The sequence below is a fragment of the Mustela nigripes genome, chromosome 12 (genome assembly GCF_022355385.1).
Source record: "Mustela nigripes isolate SB6536 chromosome 12, MUSNIG.SB6536, whole genome shotgun sequence".
In the NCBI taxonomy this organism is placed as follows: Eukaryota; Metazoa; Chordata; class Mammalia; order Carnivora; family Mustelidae; genus Mustela; species Mustela nigripes.
This window is the reverse complement of record NC_081568.1, coordinates 87,805,832-87,824,697: the sequence shown is the minus strand read 5'-3', so window position 1 is coordinate 87,824,697 and position 18,866 is coordinate 87,805,832. Positions and strand designations below refer to the sequence as shown.

The 18,866-nt window shown below is 40.3% G+C and overlaps 1 protein-coding gene across 4 annotated transcripts in view; it reads left to right on the top strand.

Moving 5' to 3' along the window:
- Positions 1–18,866, top strand: part of LOC132028660 (cAMP-specific 3',5'-cyclic phosphodiesterase 4D) — a 558,688-nt gene that overhangs the window by 482,719 nt on the left and 57,103 nt on the right. For 3 of the 4 annotated variants that reach the window (XM_059417915.1, XM_059417914.1, XM_059417916.1), the window contains exon 6: positions 18,691–18,803. In XM_059417915.1, coding sequence (XP_059273898.1) covers positions 18,691–18,803 — 113 coding nt within the window. Of the gene's footprint in view, positions 1–18,020; positions 18,605–18,690; positions 18,804–18,866 lie in introns of those variants that run through there. The other variant, XM_059417917.1, reaches the window with a different exon arrangement.

The window sequence follows — 18,866 nt, the reverse complement described above, 5'->3', positions numbered from 1 at the left end:
GAGAATCCCAAAATCTCACATGAGAATTACTTTGCTTGTTCAAGCAAGATTGCACCCCAGAATGCATCCCAAAATTTGATAGCTACAAATAGGGCGATCTGAAAGGAGAAGGGTACAGGAGGTAATTTCTTTTAAATCTGCAGTATCTTGGATTAACATAGACAATGGTTACCATTTTGCTGAAACGAGGCAGACATGCCACTAAATAGGGGAAATGAGCAATCACAGAGCTGATTTAATTTCCACTGGGTTTTATGGAAGCACCAAAACATGATGTAGCCAAATGTCCCTAAAAGTATGAAGTAATCAAATTTGTTCCATCGTTACAAGAAATTAAAGCCAAGCACAATTACATCCTATTAGTGAAAAGAACCTGTTAAAGTGCCATTGTTATTTACTGAATGAGTTGAGCTTTTGGATTACCTTGACCTGCCACATTTTAATTTTATCTGTCCATTTCTTCCAAATCACATTAGAGGACCTTAGCTGATTTTGACATAATAAGATACCTTATTAAGGTCCAGTATAACCTGGGAAGCTTAAGTTTAATTACTAGATTAGAACTTTCAAATAGGTATGTATTCTAGATTTCAGCAAATTTGGGGTTGTAATTATTAGACATCCTTTGTTTCTTAGTGTTCGTAAGGGGCCTGAGATGAAAGGAGAGAATTGAATTTAGTGAATTGATTTCTTTTTTTTTTTTTTTTTTTTTTGCTTGCTGTTGCTCCACCGAGATTCTCTCTCTCCAGAGAGAATGTACTTTCAGGAGTGAGCCCAAAGCTTCTGAATGCAGTTATTGAGTGATCCACCTCCATAGAGGAAAACCCTGGGCAGGAGTAGTGCCCAGACTTCCAGAAGAGGCAGGGCTGGGCCGCTAAATGATGTGTGATGTACTCTCCCAGAAGTACAGAGCCCATATGATTTAGCACTCAAAGCAGGACACTTTTTAGAGCGAAAGGCAATACTATTTATAATTACCCTTGGGTAACAGGCATAAACCTGGTAAATTCTGGACCAGTTGGGTTGTATGGACCCTCTACCTGGAAGGAACAGATATGTAAACAAATAAATGTATGAGTATTCTTAGGTACATGGAGAATAAAGGGTTCTGTAGGACTCTAGAAGTGGGGAAAATGGAGATTTGGGTCACTCTACCAGGGATTTCTTTCCCCAGGACAAAAGTTGCTGTATCTCATAAGACATGGTGAGGTTTCCAATGAGGTTTCATATTAATATTCCTCTAACAAAAGAGTTATTGATTCTCAGATGTGTTGGAAGCTCTGAAAACATTACAAAAAATATAGTCTTAATAAAGGGAATGTTCCAGGCTTTCTCAGTTCAATTCAAAAACCATTTATTGGATACCTGGTATGTGACAGCCAACGTCTAGCACCAAAGATTGAAGAATGAATTTGATTTGGTTCCAACCCTGTAGAAAATCTGTCTACTAGTAAACAAATCATTGTGATAGACTGGTTAGTGATTTTAATTACTTCAAGAGTGAACTTCTGATTTGGCTCTCACACATCAAATATGATATTTGCCAATATCTATCTTTAGCTAGAGCTCCTGCTGGGTGGTAACCTGGATTTTCCCAGTCCCAACTAATGTGAGACACCATGGCAAAGTAAACAGGCTGTTTCAGTGAGGCTTTTTTTTAACTCAGAGGTCCTTGTTTTCCAGACAGCTAATTTATTTTTTTTCCACCCGGAAAGCCCTTCCCTTCCATCTGAACTGTTCTGACCAAATCAACAGAGACAAGCTACAGAGATTTAGGGTGACTGGGTTAAAAAGGTTTGCTTGTTTAATTAGATAAATAACTTGAGAGTACTTTCCAGAATTACTGTTCCTAATCACATTGATAAATGCTCGGAAGACCCTGTCAGTCAACCAGCAGATAACAGAATCTGGAAGAAGGTGAAGCCTTAGGGTGTGCTGGAAATAATTCAGAAAATCCTTATATCCTCTGTATGTCTGCATAAAAAAATACATCTGCATCATTATTTGAGAGGCACTTAGTATTTCTCCAGTACTGCTTTACATGCATAATCCTATTTAATCTTCAAAATCATCATATGATGTAGGTGCTGCTTTCTTCGTTTTAAAATTAGAGAACAAGCTTAGGTAAGCCAATGAGCTTATATGAGGCTCTCCGATTAGTCAGTGGCAAAACTTAGGTTTGGAAACAAGGCCTCCTGCCTTACTCCAAAAGCTATTCTCTTGAATCTTCAGTCTTCTTAAGGTCCCCCTCTGTCCCAGAATAAGCCAGCATATTGTCCATCCAGGGATTAAAAGAGCAAGGAACCACTTGCCTTGTTTCTAAATAAAGGAATGAAAGAGGTCAGAGCTGGAGTAGGGACTTTCTGTGGGCAGAACAGGCACCTTCCTCTAGGATCCAACTGAACAGCTTAAATGCAAATGTCAGTCTCACTCACGCTGAAGGAAAATTACTTATCAGTGGTTGCTTGCCCAGATGAATTCATTTCTAAATTGGCATTCCCCACAAAAAGAGCATGACTCTGGGGCCACAGAGCCCAGCTCCTGCAGAGGAGGGGGAAGGCAGGCAGAGGGAGCAGCAAGTAGAAAATACTGGCTGCAAAATGCAATCAGGTTCTTGAGGTGCTGGGTTTTCTTCACCCACTTCTCAGGCAGCCCCAGTTTTTCTCCTCTGCCTCCCACAGTTGCATCTTTGATTATCCTTTTTGAATAAACATTCTCTTTCTGACGTTCCAGCTTACAGTTGGCTGAGTTTCTACACTTTTACTTAGAGACTCAGGCCTACTCTTTCTTTCTTGGCTACAGTGGTTGTAGCTCCCTGTCTCCTTTTCTCCCACATTTCTAGGCTTCCACTAGAGAATTTGGAGGTTTGGAGAAGAAAGAGGCTCTTTTGTGCATTGTGTGCCTGAGGTCATATGTCGTGAGCTGGTTCTCACTCCACCTGAGTCACCAGACCGACTATTCCTACTGCTCACACACTGTTCTCTAAAGTCCCACCCAAGCTTGCAAACTCTGATCATGAGTTAGCCAGTGGAGGAGGGCATGGACAGCCTCTCTGGGAAGCCTAGTTGGATCTTCTAAACTTCCCTACTTTGTACATGCTTCTGTTGTCACATGCATGTATTTCTGTTGAAATCACTGTGATTGTTCATTTGTTGTTCATAACCATTAGGAGAAGACTCCTTGAAACCAGAGATCTGAATTTAGGTCTGTTAAGTTTAATCCTGCTTAGACTACTAGATACCCCTGGCAGGTGTTTAACAAGTACTTATTGACTTGTTGACTCAAACCAAAGTTTAAGTAGAAAAGGATGAATCATGTAACAATGTCTTGTTTCTCAACTTAGTCTGTGGAAAGTACTCACCTCCAGGTAAAACCAAAACAGACAAAGCATGTGGTTTCCCTCCAGCTTGAGAACAGATTACTCTTAATCTTGTCTTGAGTGCCACCCAGCCCTAAGTGATCTCATGACTTATTCACTCTACCCCAGGACTTCCTGCCTTTCCTGTGGAGAGCCTGCCATCTGCTTCTATGCAGAGCTTCCTTTGAAGGAACCTTTGCATAAAGGATGTAGCCTGTGAAAGCAACAACTGAATAGGTGGAAGGAAAGTGGGAGGGAAGGACTGGACCAGGAAGCCACAAATATGACCAAATATGAGGACATGGGACTCTGAGGGAACTTGCTGACAAAAGGTGGCATCAGCCACAAGGGATGGTGAAGACAGATGAGTCCAGTGAGATGGATTTTAGAGGGGCTCTCAAGAGTTGAACAAATTTGGATGCAAACCAACAGGGATTAAAAATCCAGAATTTGGTCTTGTGTAAGGACAGATACTATTATACAAGAGGTGCTTTGGGAACATAAAATTATGTAGGAGGGGTTGACAAAGGAAAAGACATGGAGGAAATAGGTAGGTATTCCAGGAATTTATTTATAAGATATTAAGAAGGGAAATGAAGGCTAAGTGGAAAGATTTATTTTTCCTATTAATTTGCCAATGAAAAGGTTATAATGTGTGGTGGTCTTTGGGAAACAGAGCTCCATGACTGGGTAGGCCATTAGCAGTATTTTTTAAGTCATTGGAGTCACATGGTTTTGGTCAGTTCTGATTCCTCATAGCACATCTCATAGGGGTCCAGTTGGTGCATGGACAGCTGAGATTATTTGGCCCAGACCAGTCCTGAGTAACCACTGGAACCTGGAATTGAATCTGTCTTCTGACTTCAAATGGTCTTTTAACAGCCCCACATTAGCATTCCAGATTCCAAAAAAACTTATTAATTTCTCTACCTTGATATTTATAATTAGGTCCTTATGGGCCTGTCTAAAACACTGCTCTCAGAAAGGTTTCTGTCACTTGTGCTAAGCACTGTTGATGTTAGAGGTTGCAAATTGGCCACAGAGGTCCATAGACTCTTGTTTGGTCCTAAAAACTTGTTTTGAATCAGTTGCCAAAAGTTTAAACAACATAGATTTTCCATTTAAAAATTCAAATGCAGGGATTCTTTTGAAAAATCTAACAAGCTGGGAGCAGTTGGCCAGCATTCCACATATGCTCTCTGAAGTCTCCAACCACTACTACATCATTCCTTCTGGTATGCACTTTATGGAGGGATCCCTGCTTTATGTGTACAGCCAGTAAACCTCTTACTGCCTGAGGAAACTCACACATATAAGGAAGAGTGATTTACGAAGTATCTGCATATTAGACATCCTGTCCCTTAGAAATCTCTGTCTTCTACTTCTCCCTTGCAGGAGAGCACAAGAAAAATTTTTATTATAAAGTGAAAGGAAGTGGACAAAGGGAGAGAAAAATAAGATTCATTAAATTAAGTGATTCCTTTCCTCAGTGTTTATAAACTTATTGGTAGATTGGAAATTCAGATTAGTAGGGCACAATCGGTATTTTTTTAATTAAATGGATTGGAATAGGAAACATCAGAGCAAATCATACATGGTAAGGGTAAACATCACTTCATGTAAGTTCTGTTTGAATTCTTTGTACAGTAGATCAAATTTATGTATGTATGTATGTGTATATATACTGCTTCAATTATATAGAGATTTCCTTTATATTGTATATATATGATTATTTTTGTTGCTTTCACTTAAATGAGTGGTTTCTTAAACAAAGACCAAGAGCACATTTTGTCATGACTATTATATATAACATACAGAAGTCGCTTTTAATAAGAGTTCACTCCTCCCTACTTTTTAAAAACAAATATAGGTATCAAAACATTACATATTTTTATACTGAGAGTCAGCACTCAACACTTCTTTTTTAAAAAAGCACAATACTATTCGTTGCAGCTTCTACTTTAAACAAGTTAAGGCTATTCATAGTATAAAATATATTTCTTACTGTGGTACACTGTCAAGAAAGTTTGAAGGTCACTGCCTCATCTCACTTAGCTCCCCAAACTTTGTATGGGTGGAGTCTTGGCCTTCAGAAGAAAATGGCAGTTCTCCACAGGACCTGAAGTTCCCCATTATTTCTACTTCTGCAAGATCTCAAAGAATGTTAAAGGGAATAATCTGGTGACCCACGTTGAAGCTGATGAATAAAGGATACTTTCAAGGTGAGCAGGCGTGAGTGTTAGGTCACCAAGGGCAAAGTATGAAAACAAAATATACAGACTGAAATTAGAATGTGGATCTAAATATCCAGAAGCTTCTCCATTGCTTTGATTTGCAACAAAAATTTATATGAATGAGATAAATACTCCCAGTGAAATAATGGATGTCCTGAGCATAGTCGTGTTAGCAAAATGGCAAAACTCCTAAAACTTTAAAGTTGTACTTCCAGAGGTATGTAATGCAGTTTATTTTATTTTTTTTTTTAAGATTTTATTTATATACTTGACAGAGAGAAATCACAAGTAGATGGAGAGGCAGGCAGAGAGAGAGAGAGGGAAGCAGGCTCCCTGATGAGCACAGAGCCCGATGCGGGCCTCGATCCCAGGACCCTGAGATCATGACCTGAGCCGAAGGGAGCGGCTTAACCCACTGAGCCACCCAGGCGCCCTGTAATGAAGTTTAAAAAATTTATATAAAATCACCAGATTTTACAATAATTACTTTTAATGGATCTCAAACTTGTCTTAAGTCAAAAATCTTCCTCTCATGTTAATACCTTAATGATCTCAATGCAAAATGCCCACACATTAAATAAAATAATCCTAGCTAGTAAATGTGTCCTGGAGATTTATGAATACATACATAAATAAATATGTGTGTGTGTGTGTGTGTGTGTGTGTAACCCATTTGGTTTTTAAATGAGAAGAAGAGAATGCTAAGCAATTTCTTTTTTCTTATGAAGGAGATATCATTTAAGCATAAACCTGGAATACTCAAAATAAAATTTGGGTTTACAAGATCAGGGCATGGCAAGAAGTGTTTAGATTGCCATGGAATAATATATATTTTCCAAATCTAATTTTAGGAATAAAATAAAATATGGACATCTTTCTTTCTTCATACTGCTTAATAAAACAACTGCATTTTAAATTGCTAAAGTAGGAGGTGTAATGAATACTAAGTTAATTTTCAGAGTGATGCAGGTGCTGATTGCTACTAGTATCACAAATATGTACAGAATTGTTTTGATAACTTTGTATTTTAAGAAGAGATGGGGAGGAGATGCGTTGCTGTTAAAAGCAGCTGTCATGTGTTACATGTAATTGACTTGATAAACATTTATAATTTTTCATTTATTCTTTTGAAGATTTTATTTATTTGAGAGAGAGAGAATAGGAGCATGGGGAGAGAGAGGGAGGGGAAGAAGCAGACTCCGCACTGAGCAAAAGAGAAAAACTAAGGTAAAGAAGTTAAATAATTTGCTTAAATTTGCCACATGGTTGCTAAGTTGCAGAGCCAGCTTTTGAACCTAGATCTCTATCCCCAATACCATGCTCTTTCTGTTGCTTATATCTGTCAAAATAAACCATTAAAATGGATACTTCTAGAACTCCTTGCACTGTACATCTGAACTACTGCAATTGATTCATAACTTCCTTCCTTCTCTCTTCTTTATTTCGGCCTCCTGGTCTACCAGTGCCCTTATCCAATCCCCACAAAATCCATTAGCTCAAGGCCATGCATGTAAGTATCCAACCCGATTTCACCTCTCCCTTTAAGGAGTCTACTCCATCCAGGCTATTTACCACTGACACACGTGACCCTTATTCAGGCTCCAGATGTTTATTCCACCTGAAAAGAATGCAAGCTCTGGCGATTCACAGACCTGTACCCCTGGGGATAAAAATATATTATATGTTTATAAAAAATTTTTAAAAAAGAATGCAAGCTAATACCCTCCTCCCACAGGCATTCAAACCACAGACTTTGTTAAAGACCTGCATCCAGGTTCACCTTCTTCCTGGAGCCCTGTGCACTTAGCTACAGTCCATCCCTCCCCCTCCTTGCTCTGAACTGCAGTAGCACTTCCAAGCTGAATGATTTCTGTGCCACCTCACAATTTCTCTAGGCAGCAGCTGGTCACATGTCAGTTTCTCAGTGGGATATTCTAAGTTCCTTCCCAGGTCCAGGCCACTGAGCCTTTCATGTTCTTGTATTTCATAGCAACCAATACATCAGAGAGACCCAATAAATATGTAAGGATTTTTTTAACTGTTCTCTTGCTGGGGAAAAGTAAAAGAGGAAGGAAGGAAGGTAGGTAGGTAGATAGATTACTCTCTGACCATTTCTCAACAGTACACAAAACCTTGAGGAGGAAAAATCAGATGTCCAAAACATAACAGATTTCAAATACATGGGGACCTACAAAATAAGCATTGTGTTTGTTTTGGGACTCGCCATATTTGGTAAAGGACAAAGTTTTTCAAAGTATGGTTCAAAAGATGATAATGGTTGCATGAAAAAAAATGTTTCAAGACAAAGTTAAGTTTAGATAATATGTGTTAATGATGTTAGACAGATTTCTCTGCTGTGGAACTTCTAGCTTTTGGTAGGTGTGTGTCTATTACAAATCACAGCAAAGAGACCACAAATAAATTTCCCAAACTTATTTGACTACAGAATCCTTACCAAAGGAGAATCTTGTAGGAGTAATTATCAATTGAATGTTCTTTGGGAGATACTAGAATGAACCTCACTGAAGTGGTGCTGTTTTATTAACCAGTGACATATCTTTTATATATATTTTATATATAGTGACTTGGCATGATTGGTGTGGTCTTATAAAGGCTATTCTAGATCTTAGATTCTTCACTAATATGCAGCCCAGAACAGGTTAATGGTTGAGTGTCAATGGTGATGATAGGAAAATTATAACTGGTTAAGAATTGAGAACCCATGAGAGAGGAAGAAACCCTTCATACATATTAAATGCCTTCTTGCAGATTAACTTATTTAAACAACTTTGTAAGGTGAGTCAAAATAATAGTTATACTATTGAGTGAGTACCCTCTGTAAGTCACATGTGGCCCTTGGGGGGTTTGCATGCATTTTTAATATGCATTTCTCATAAAAATTAATTCTCAACTTACATATAAAGGTTTGGATATTTAAATGACTAATTTAAGATAATACAACTAGAACAATGGCCAAAGATGAATTCAAATTCTGGGTGACTCAAAAAGCCATGCCCTTTCTGATCCGTCATACCGCCTCCCATGGAGAACTCTATGGATTGTAGATTCTTGTACATGTGTAAGAGCTTTCTTATCCAAATCTGAATACCCCTAGATAGTCTTGTACAGCTAGAAGATTAATTTCTTTTAATTACATTTGTGTACGGAGCCAGCTCACAATCAAGTAGACAAGCCAAGTATTACCAACATGATCCTGAGTTCTGAAATTTGCTTTATAATGTGCACACATTTAACAAATGCAGGCTTACCAGTAGGCCAATAAGGCGTCTCACTCATATATTCTGCTTATAGCACAGGTAGTGAGAATAAAAATTGGACATCGTGAATTACCCCACAGAGAGTCTGTTTATAGCCTGATTAAATAGCCTAGTCTCTTTTGCACACCTTTTGTATGTGTTATTCTTAGCTCTGAGTTCATTTCCTTTAAATGCAATGAATGTCTCTTTGGCATTACTTCTCTTTAGGTATTTCACAGTGAGGGGAGTTAGGGAACAAAGAAGGCAGCAGAGGTACTGCTTCTGAATAAAAGATTCTGGAGCAGTATTGATTAAAACAAATATTTTCTCTTCCTTATTCAGGTGGGAATTCTCAACCTGGAGTCCCTAGTGACTTCAGGGAGGTCAATGAATACTTTCAAAATAAAAAAGTTGATCATATCAACTTATGTCCATTTTCCTGGGGAGGTTTGCATCTGATTCTCAGAAGGTTTATTAGACTTCCAAAAAGGCTAAGCGCTGTGACTTTCGAAGTGCAAGAAATCAAAAAGTATACCTACTCTAGTGTCTCCTCCATGGGCAATCATTTAAGGAAGTTCTTTTTTTTTTTTTAAAAGATTTTATTTATTTATTTGACAGACAGAGATCATAAGTAGGCAGAGAGGCAGGTAGAAAGAGAGAGAGGAGGAAGCAGGCTCTCTGCGGAGCGGACAGCCTGATGCGGGGCTCCATCCCAGGACCCCGGGATCATGACCTGAGCTGAAGGCAGAGGCTTTAACCCACTGAGCCACCCAGGCACCCCGGAAGTTCTCTTTTCTTATGAAAAGTCAGAACAAAGATCAGGAGGTGAGGATGATGGAATGTCCAAGATAGAGTAGTAACCAATGAATCAAGTAAAATTTATAGAGAAAACAAATACATCATAAATGTAACTAGTCATTATAATATAAAGATTAAGAAGTGGTTCTTAAGATAGGAAAGTCATAGTCAAAGGAAAAGCTAAAAGAAACCAGCAGAGTATATATGTGTGTGCTGCGGCACAGGGTTGGGGAAGCAGATAGGATTGTGATGGTAGAGATGAAGCAGTGAAAACACAGAATAATTTCATGGAGAGGTATAGACAGGATTTAATTTTGTTATATTGAGAGAGAAATATATATTTAAATGTCTGCTAGAAAGTAACATGAGCACTACAGATTGGCTAAACTTAGAAGAGAAGAGTAAGTAGGAGATTCAGAAATTCTCCCAGCTTTAATCTACATTCTCCTGATCTTGGTAGGATAGCACACGCCCTTTAGTTCATTCACCTAATACCCCCAAACTTCATATCTGTGTACTGATGGTTTCTTTCAAAATTTCATTTGGTTTGTAAAGATCATTCTACATATATGTTATAATATCTATCCCTTTAGGTCTAAGATTAATATTTTGCTCCAGGAAGACACCATGGTGTGCTTAATCGAAGTTCTGACAATGTTCATTCCTGGCAAGTAGGAGAGGTTGAAAACAGTAGACGGAGCATAAGAGATAGATAGATGAAGATGAATAATACATCTAGAGAACTATCCTCAGGACAGTATTACTGCTCTAATAGTACTTGTAAAGAAATATTCTGACTTGTTATAATACATGAGTACTTATTGGTTATTTACTGAAAAATATTGTTGCATGCCTATAAATGATAGGAACTGGTCTAGACACTCACAGAAAGGCCTAGAAACAAATACAAAGAGGATATACACCAAGTCAGAGAGACAGTAGTCAGCAAATTATATCTAGGTGGAAGGTTGGACCCAGAAGGGCAAGACTTAGATGGGATAGTGTAAAAGAGAGCTGAGAGTTTTATTGAAAATCCTACTGAAGAAAGGCCTTAGGTGAAGACAGGAGTATGGATGGCATTGATATATTAAGGTATTTGAGCAAAGGACTGACACATTAAAAACAGAGTTTAAGTGGGTGTCTGGGGACTCAGTGGGTTAAGCATCTCACTCTTGGTTTGGCTCAAGTCATGATTTCAGGGTCATGAGACTGAGCCTTGTATCAGGCTCTGTGCTGAGCATGGAGCATGCTTGAGATTCTGTCTCTCCCTCTGTACCCCACACCCCACCCTGCTGCACTTTCTCTCTCTCTCTCTAAAAAAGAAAAAAAAAAGAGTTTAAGGAAGATTATTCTGACTTTCTAAACAGTACTGTGGTGGAAAAAAGAAAAACAACCCAAGGAGATCCAGTACTAGCTTTTACACAAATCTAGAAATACATAGATGAGAATTTAACTGAAAGTGGCAGTTATAGAAATTAAGAAATTAGCTGTTTGGCCTGGGGGGCTCAGTGGGCTAAAGCTCAGGTCATGATCTCAGGGTCCTGGGATCTCTGCTCAGCAGGGAGCCTGCTTCCCCCTCTCTTTCTGCCTGCCCCTCTGCCTACTTTGTCTGTCAAATAAATAAAAATCTTTAAAAAAAAGAAAGAAATTAAGAAATTAGTAAATCAAATGGCAAAGTATTAGATGGGAGTATGTTTGGGGCAGAGTTGGAGGTAGATGTAAATATACAGCAGAGATGGGTGCAAATATATTCCGGTGCTTTCCATTTATCAGTAACTTTCTTTGTCAGAGATTTCAAGGAAAAAAACATTGATGCCTAATAAACAGTTGAGCTAACCTCATAGTGTTAGAGCATTCTGGAACTGAATGATGTCTTTGAAGGCATCTGCTTATTTAAGAATTCCCTCTGTAGTAATCCCTGACCCCACTACTGTCTAATTTTAGTGGATGACTTACCTACATAATCTTCTATACAGGTGACCCTTGAACAAAATAGGTTTGAATTGTGTGGGTCTACTTCTAAGTGGATTTTTTTTTTTTTGTAAATATAGTACAGAACTATAAATGTATTTTCTCTTCTTTATGATTTTCTGAATAATGCTTTCTTTTCTCTCCCTTACTTTATTGTAAGAAAACAGTCTATAATACATAACATACAAAATATATGCTAGTCCACTGTTTATGTCATCAGTAAGGTTTCAGGTCAACAATAGGCTAGTAGTAGTTAAATCTGGGGGAAGTCATTAGTTATACATGGATTTTGGACCATAGAAGGGGTTGGTGTCCCTAAACCCCACATTCAAAGGTCAACTGTAATTGTCTTCCTCACAGGACTACGAGCTTCTTGAAACCCAAAGTTACTTCCTTCTCTTTGGTGTACTCAGCACCTGGACCATAGCAGGTGTTCAGTATATATTTATTAAAATGAAAAGAACAGCATCGTAACCAGTAGAATATAAACTCCATGAGAGTGGGCAGGAACCTTTCACTTTGCTCATTGCTAAATCTCCATCATTTGTTGCAGTGTCTAGAAAAGAATCTATTAGGTGAACAATGCAAGGTTGCTTAACCCAGAGTCTCTCACTTCACTAAAATAATCTACACTATTTCATTATTTCCAATCTACAGGTAAGGAAATTGAGGCCCAAGAAAGATTAGGTGATGTCCCAGGGATTATGGTTTATTTGAGGTAGAGTGGAGATCGGAACCTCTTTCTATTTCTTCAGTTTCAATCAAGGACAAATATTACTTATAGTCTGGTGTCATGTAGAGTCATGTGGAGTCCCCAGCCCACCTGTCTGATGAAACTTAAACTCCAATATCTTGGACAAAAGCCTCTCTCATCTTAATGAATTTCAAATCTTGTGTCTCTTCCTCTGCCTCTTCTCTCCAGTGTCTTCTCAGGCTGATGTTTCTGTTCATGTGAATCTGTCTTCCAAGCTCAGTCCCTTCACTGGATTAAAACAAAACAAAACTCTTGCCACATCTTGTGTCTTTAGCAAATTTATTACAGATTGGGGGAGGGGATATTTATAGGGTGGAATTATTCTTATACTGTAGACAGAGCTTACTCCTTTGTGTTACTTAACACAAGTACGCACGTGCACCCCAACAAACACACACACACACACACACACACACACACACTGTGGAGCAAGCAGCATATTATTCCCCTTTCCTATATTTTATAAAGATTACAGATGAGTTCCACCCAAATCAGGACTCCTTGAAGTCTCACCTTCTGTAGTAAGTAAATGCTTTTTTTCCAGTTTCTCCCTGCAAGAAATTCTGGTGAATACAGTACAATTAAAACCCCAATAACTAGAAGATCCTAGTTTTCAGGGCAAGAAGTCTATCCCGCTGGACAGTCTTTCATGCCTGACATATGCCCATGTAGAATTTTAATACTGAGATTGTCTTAGATAAGAATAATCATCAGAAAGCAAATGTTCTATAAATTATTAATTTTATCCTACCAATAATATGGCCAAAGATAATGGTCTCACTGACGTCAGCTTGGCCTTCCTTAGCCCCATTTACTCAGAGCCCTAGAATTTTCCATGTAAATAAAATCCAATCCCATAACACACAGTACTCTGAATCACTCAGTGGCTTCTACTCTCAAAAATTCAGTCCACAGTCTCTATTACAGATGCCTGACAATGTTTTTGTGGCCAGTGTCTGCAGATTTCTCCAGCCTCTTTCCCTCAAGCAAGGCCCTACTCATGGTAGCTCCTTTCTCTGCATACTCATACACACACATCTCACTGAACAAAGAAAGGCCCATATCCTTGCTCATATGTTCCCTCTTAACCTCCTCCCCCCATGCTTCACTTACTTCCTGTTTCATTCTGTAGGACATGCCTTCCCACTCTGCCTCTGTCCCAGTCTGATTTAAATAGCCTTCTTTCATTCTGCAATAGCTTACATGCTATCTTCTTTCAGGAGGCTTTCTACAATATAGTGTGCTGAAATCATCTCCAGTATCAAAGTCTAGGTTTTCCTTGGATAAGAGACAGTCTTTTAAAGACACCTTGTTTTTGCAGACTCTAATAAAATGCATGACACATTGTTGGTGCTAAACAAATATTTGTTGAATTACTGATGGTCTCAGAAGTCAATGAAACCTAATCTTGTGTTTATTTCACTTTAAAAATTCTACTAGAGCCTTAGGCGGCACTAGAAAAAAAGCCTAGATTGTGGGAAGATAAAAGTAAAAAAGAAACCTCACAAAATTATGTACATCTTCCCTTTGGAGATTTTTTGAAGTACTAAGTGAAATTTTATATATTTCATATGATTTTTAAGTACTTCAAAACAAGAAGTTGGTGCCAGTAATACACTTGGAAATGAGAGCAGCTTGCCACTGGCAAGCTCTGCTTAAACCTGTTACATGTACACATTGAAAGTGAATCCAACTCCTTTATGTATTTCCCATCAGATAAAATGTATAGAGGGGGAAAAATAAGCAAAAGTTAGAACTAACCTGGACAAATCTACTGTAGCAAACTCAGGAAATAACTAGCTCGAAGCAATACATGGTGAAATAGGAATCATTTTTCTCTAGTTCTATCTACTTTAGGCTTTATTAACTCCATCCTTAGGAACAAAGAGGGAATTTTGGTGGGAATTAGGATGGGAAAAGCTGGAATCGGTTAGGAAGATATATATTTAAGTATTTGCTCTTTGAAGGCATTTAATGAAGTTGGTTTTTTTTCTTTTTCTCTTTTTTAATTTTAAGAAAAACCTGAATCAACTTTTAATTTTTATGTATTTTCTAAGTAAGTGTAAGCAAATGGTGCTCAAAGTAAGTGATTTTGTACCTGTTCTCTTCATTTATACCAGTAGGCCTGTCTAGAAATTATGACTAAGTTATATTGACCTTTAATCATTCAAATACTGGCAAAAAAAAAAAAAAAGAAAGAAAGAAAAAAAAAGAGAGAGAGAGAGAAACCAATATCCACACAATTACACATGGATCCTTTTATCTCAATGGTCAGTGTTGTTATAAGTGGTGGATAAGAGTAATTGGCTGAACATTTCCCAAGAAAATGACCTCAACCTCTAACTAACTGCTGTGGCTGGAGGAGATTACTTTTTTCCTTTTCAAAGGGAAGCTGCTGCTTCAGCATCTTCTCCGGGAGCCCCTGGCAGCAGTTCAGGCCATGTGTCAGGGGAATCCTTGATCGCATCACAATGACGGAAGCCAAGTGCTGGCCTGCAAGAATTGAGGACTGTTTGTTCACAGAAGATCCTGAGCAGAAACAGGGGTGTTACATAGTTCAAGGGTGCCTCGACAAAACCTGACACTGCTGTAGGAGGGCTCAAGTTATTTCTCATTTGCTGTTCCACAACCCTCTCCTAGCTTTTATGGGATTTCGGTTGTTGCTTGGGCATTTTTCTCCCTTGTAGTTCCTTGACTTAGCAAGATTTTGGACAGTTGGAAAAAAAAAAAAAAAAAAGAGTTTTTGTATACTATTTTCAAGTAGTGCCACAGTGAATACTCTCTGGGGGGAAAGGGTTTTGTTAATGATTGCAGTACGTGTTCTTGGTAAAATCCAAAATTAAACTAGGTCACTGTTGTTGTTCTGGTGCCATCAATGACATTTAGGTGTGCTGTTTGGTGTAGTGACTCAATTTCCTGTAGGAAAGCTGGCAAGTCCACACTGAGGTTTTTTTAGTGGGGATGAAAAGGTCAGTTACTTGATGTCTTAGAGCATTTAGGGTTAAAATTCCTAAAAGTTAAACTTTAATAATGATCCTAAAAAACTGTGGCCAGCCATATTGCCTATAAACCTCAGAATTTGGGAAAAACAGTATTCTCAGTTCTGTACTAACATCAGCAAAAATTCTTTATTTGAACAACAGTTTTATAGAACAAATTTCTTTACTCTGTCAGTAAATATTTTCTTGCTTATTGGTATGTAGATGTGTTTGGGTCCCTGTTTTTCTATTCTCCAGATTTATACAATACATGTAGAGGTAGTTAGAACTTAAAATACATGTGTGTACCAAATCATTATTGTAGGCAAATGCTGATTGTTAAAATGGGTAATCTATTATTTAGATACAAAGTAGATCTTCTGAAATAAGTTATCCTTCTTGTTGCTAAACTGCCTTCTTAAAGTCAAGCTCTGTATTTAAATATATAATGTCTTAAAGCATTGAAACGTTCCTGAATTTCTACCCCTTTTACAATTAAGAAGTAAATACTGGAATATAATATGTAGTGCCACATCCAGATAAGTCCAAGGCCTGTATTTCTGAGAAGTTTGAGAAGTTGGTGAAGATGGGGAGATTACTTATACTGGGGAGCTCCCTTTGGGGCTGAGACTTTAAAGGCTTGGAATGCAGGGAGAGGAACATGGAAAGCCAAGCCTTAGAGGTATGGAGAAGGGATTCCTGGCTTCTGTATGTACCCAGTAACTGGAAAGATGGCAGTGAACCATCCTAGGCATAATGGCTTTGCATCTATAACCTACTAGATGTGCTTGCTACTGACAACTTAAATAACCCAGAACAAGTTAATTTCCTCTTAAAGTGTCCTACATCCTTATTTTATACAGTAGAGGGAAAAAACCAAAAAGAAAACAAAACCATACAGTAAATGTGCTATCATTTCAACCAGGTTACTCTGTACTTACATATGGAAGGTATTGGGTAAAATGAAAATGTGTTATGATCATAGACTTAATTATTGTTTGCAATCCTTAGTGTATTGGAGTACAAGGGACTTTCTACATTACATCATTGTGTAATGTTTCCATTTTTAAAAGAATCATACTATATTTTTATATTCTTCTAATCAGGGAAAGGCTATGCAGATAAAACATTTTATACTTATTATCAAATTATCTTTAAGGTTGTTACTTTGGGGGGGAAGGCCCAATCTTACTCTTTAATTTACCTGGCAAGGTTTGGCAGCTGTTGGTTCACCTAGAGTATATATTTACAGAGATTGCTGCAGAAAAGAAAAAGGAAAAAAAGTGGCAGATTTAAACATAGAGTCCCCAAAATGAATACCAAACAGTTCAAGAATCCTTGATAACAATGAGTCATGTGGCTCATGTAACAAATACTTTGAAAGTTATTCTAACTTCTACAAATTTTATGTAAAAACCTATCTGGTAAATCCCTGGGAACCTGAGATTCAGTCTGTGAAATTCTTTGTTGTGCCACTGATCATTTATGGAGTCTAAATTTCAAGGGTAGTGTTTCTTCTCCTCCAAGACCTGTAGATTTGAAGACCAAAGGATCTCTCAACTTCATGTAAGCTTTTCAATGTATTTTTTTTAAATGACAATAACCAAGTTTTATAAGATGGGGCTCTTCAGAGTTTGGATTATTTTCCTCTCTGAAAGTTTTGTTCATCCACTTGCTAATGTAGTGAAGTTCTTGCAGTTGATCCTTTTATGTAGAGTGCCCGTGGTCCCCAGGGTCAGCTTTTGTAAATGGAACCAGCTTCCATACCATGCCTTTTGGATATTGTCTTTTCATTTTCTCACGTTTGTAGTTTATTCTGCATATGGTGGGCAGAAACACCCTTCCAGACTTTTTCCTTTGGCATCACAGGACCATCGTGGTCTCTGATTTGCAATTCCACAGACGAAGGAAGCACGTATGTAGGACATGTGTCAAGTGCCTATCCTACGTGGTGCATTCACATTGCTGCTCCTTTATGAGAACTCTTAGACAATCCCGAATGTGAAAATACAGCATATTGTCAAATCTGTAAATTCAAAAGACTTCAATGTTGTTTTTGTTTGCTTGTTTATGTCCACCCCAACATTTAGAAATCTGGTACTTAGCAGAAGCCGGGTTGAGTCTGGTTTTAATAGAAATAATTCTATTCCCACAACCGCCCTGTCCCCTTGAAGTAGGTAAATTCTAAATCCTCAGAAACGAAGACTCAAAAGCCCTAACACCCGAACCCACAGAAACGGTTGCTCAGGTCCTGAATAACCGTGTTTGCGCCGCCCGTCTGGCTCTCCCGCGAAACCCCGCGGGGAGCAACGGACGGTGAATACGCTGAGACTTGGGCAGTCGGGGCCACCGGGAGGGGCGCGCTGGGTCCCCGCGGGGCAGGTGCGCGGTCGCGCGCGCGCGCGTGCGCGCCCGGTCCCGCCAGAGCCCCACAGCAGGCGTGACCCCGGGTGGCGGGCGCTCCACGCCGGGTTTTGGGCCGCTCTCCTCGCGCAGCCCCACGGCAGCCCCACAGATACACGCGCTCGCGCCCGCGCCTCCCGGGCTCGACTTCAAAGCGAGCGGCACCGGGCAGCGCGGGGTGATGCCCCGGCGAGGCGGTGGGGCGGTCGGGGCTGGGGCTTCGGGGAAGGCGGCGGCGGGGGGCGCCGGGGGCGCCGGGGGCGCGGGCGGGCCTTGGCAGTTGGCAGGCGCCTTGTAAAGGAGCTGAGGAGGGGCCAGGCAGCGGCGAGGGGCGTGAGGGGGAGTGTTCCCGGAAAGCCGCGGCGATGGAGCCGCGCTGCGCCGGGCGCTGGAGGAGTTGAGAAAGAAAACAGGAAACGTGGTGGCCGCGCACCCGGCCGCGGCTGATTCATTAGCGTCGTGAGAAGGCTCGGCAGGCGGCTAGCGGAGCGGGCGCTGGGACGCGCCTCGGCCGGCCGGCGACAAAATTAGGCCGTGGACCAGGCGCTCCGTCCGCGGGGTTGGCCCCGAGGCGCGCGCTGCCCTCTTCGCCCGCCTCCCGGGCTGGCCCTGGGGACCGCCACACCGTCGAAAAGTCGCACCGTGGGGTTTTTGTCTGTGTCTCCGTATAAAAGTTGGCTTGCCGCACTTCGTGCGCCCTCCCTGGACGCGGAACTGAGACGCCAAGCTGGAGAAACCGTGCTACCCCGAGGCCGGCCGCCCCGCTAGCTGAGCCCCCAGCGCCGTGCCGGGCTCGGCACTATGAAGAAGCAGCCCTCATGTGCGGGCACCGGGCATCCGAGCATGGCGGGGTATGGCAGGATGGCCCACTTTGAACTCGTTGGCGGCACCGTGAAGCGCTTGAGAACTGAGTCCCCCTTTCCCTATCTCTTCGCAGAGGAGGCCTACCAGAAACTGGCCAGCGAGACCCTGGAGGAGCTGGACTGGTGTCTGGACCAGCTAGAGACCTTGCAGACCAGGCACTCCGTCAGTGAGATGGCCTCCAACAAGGTAAGCCCTGGCTCTGCCTGTCACCAACGCCCCTAGACTGCTGATTCCCACGCTGGTGAAGCT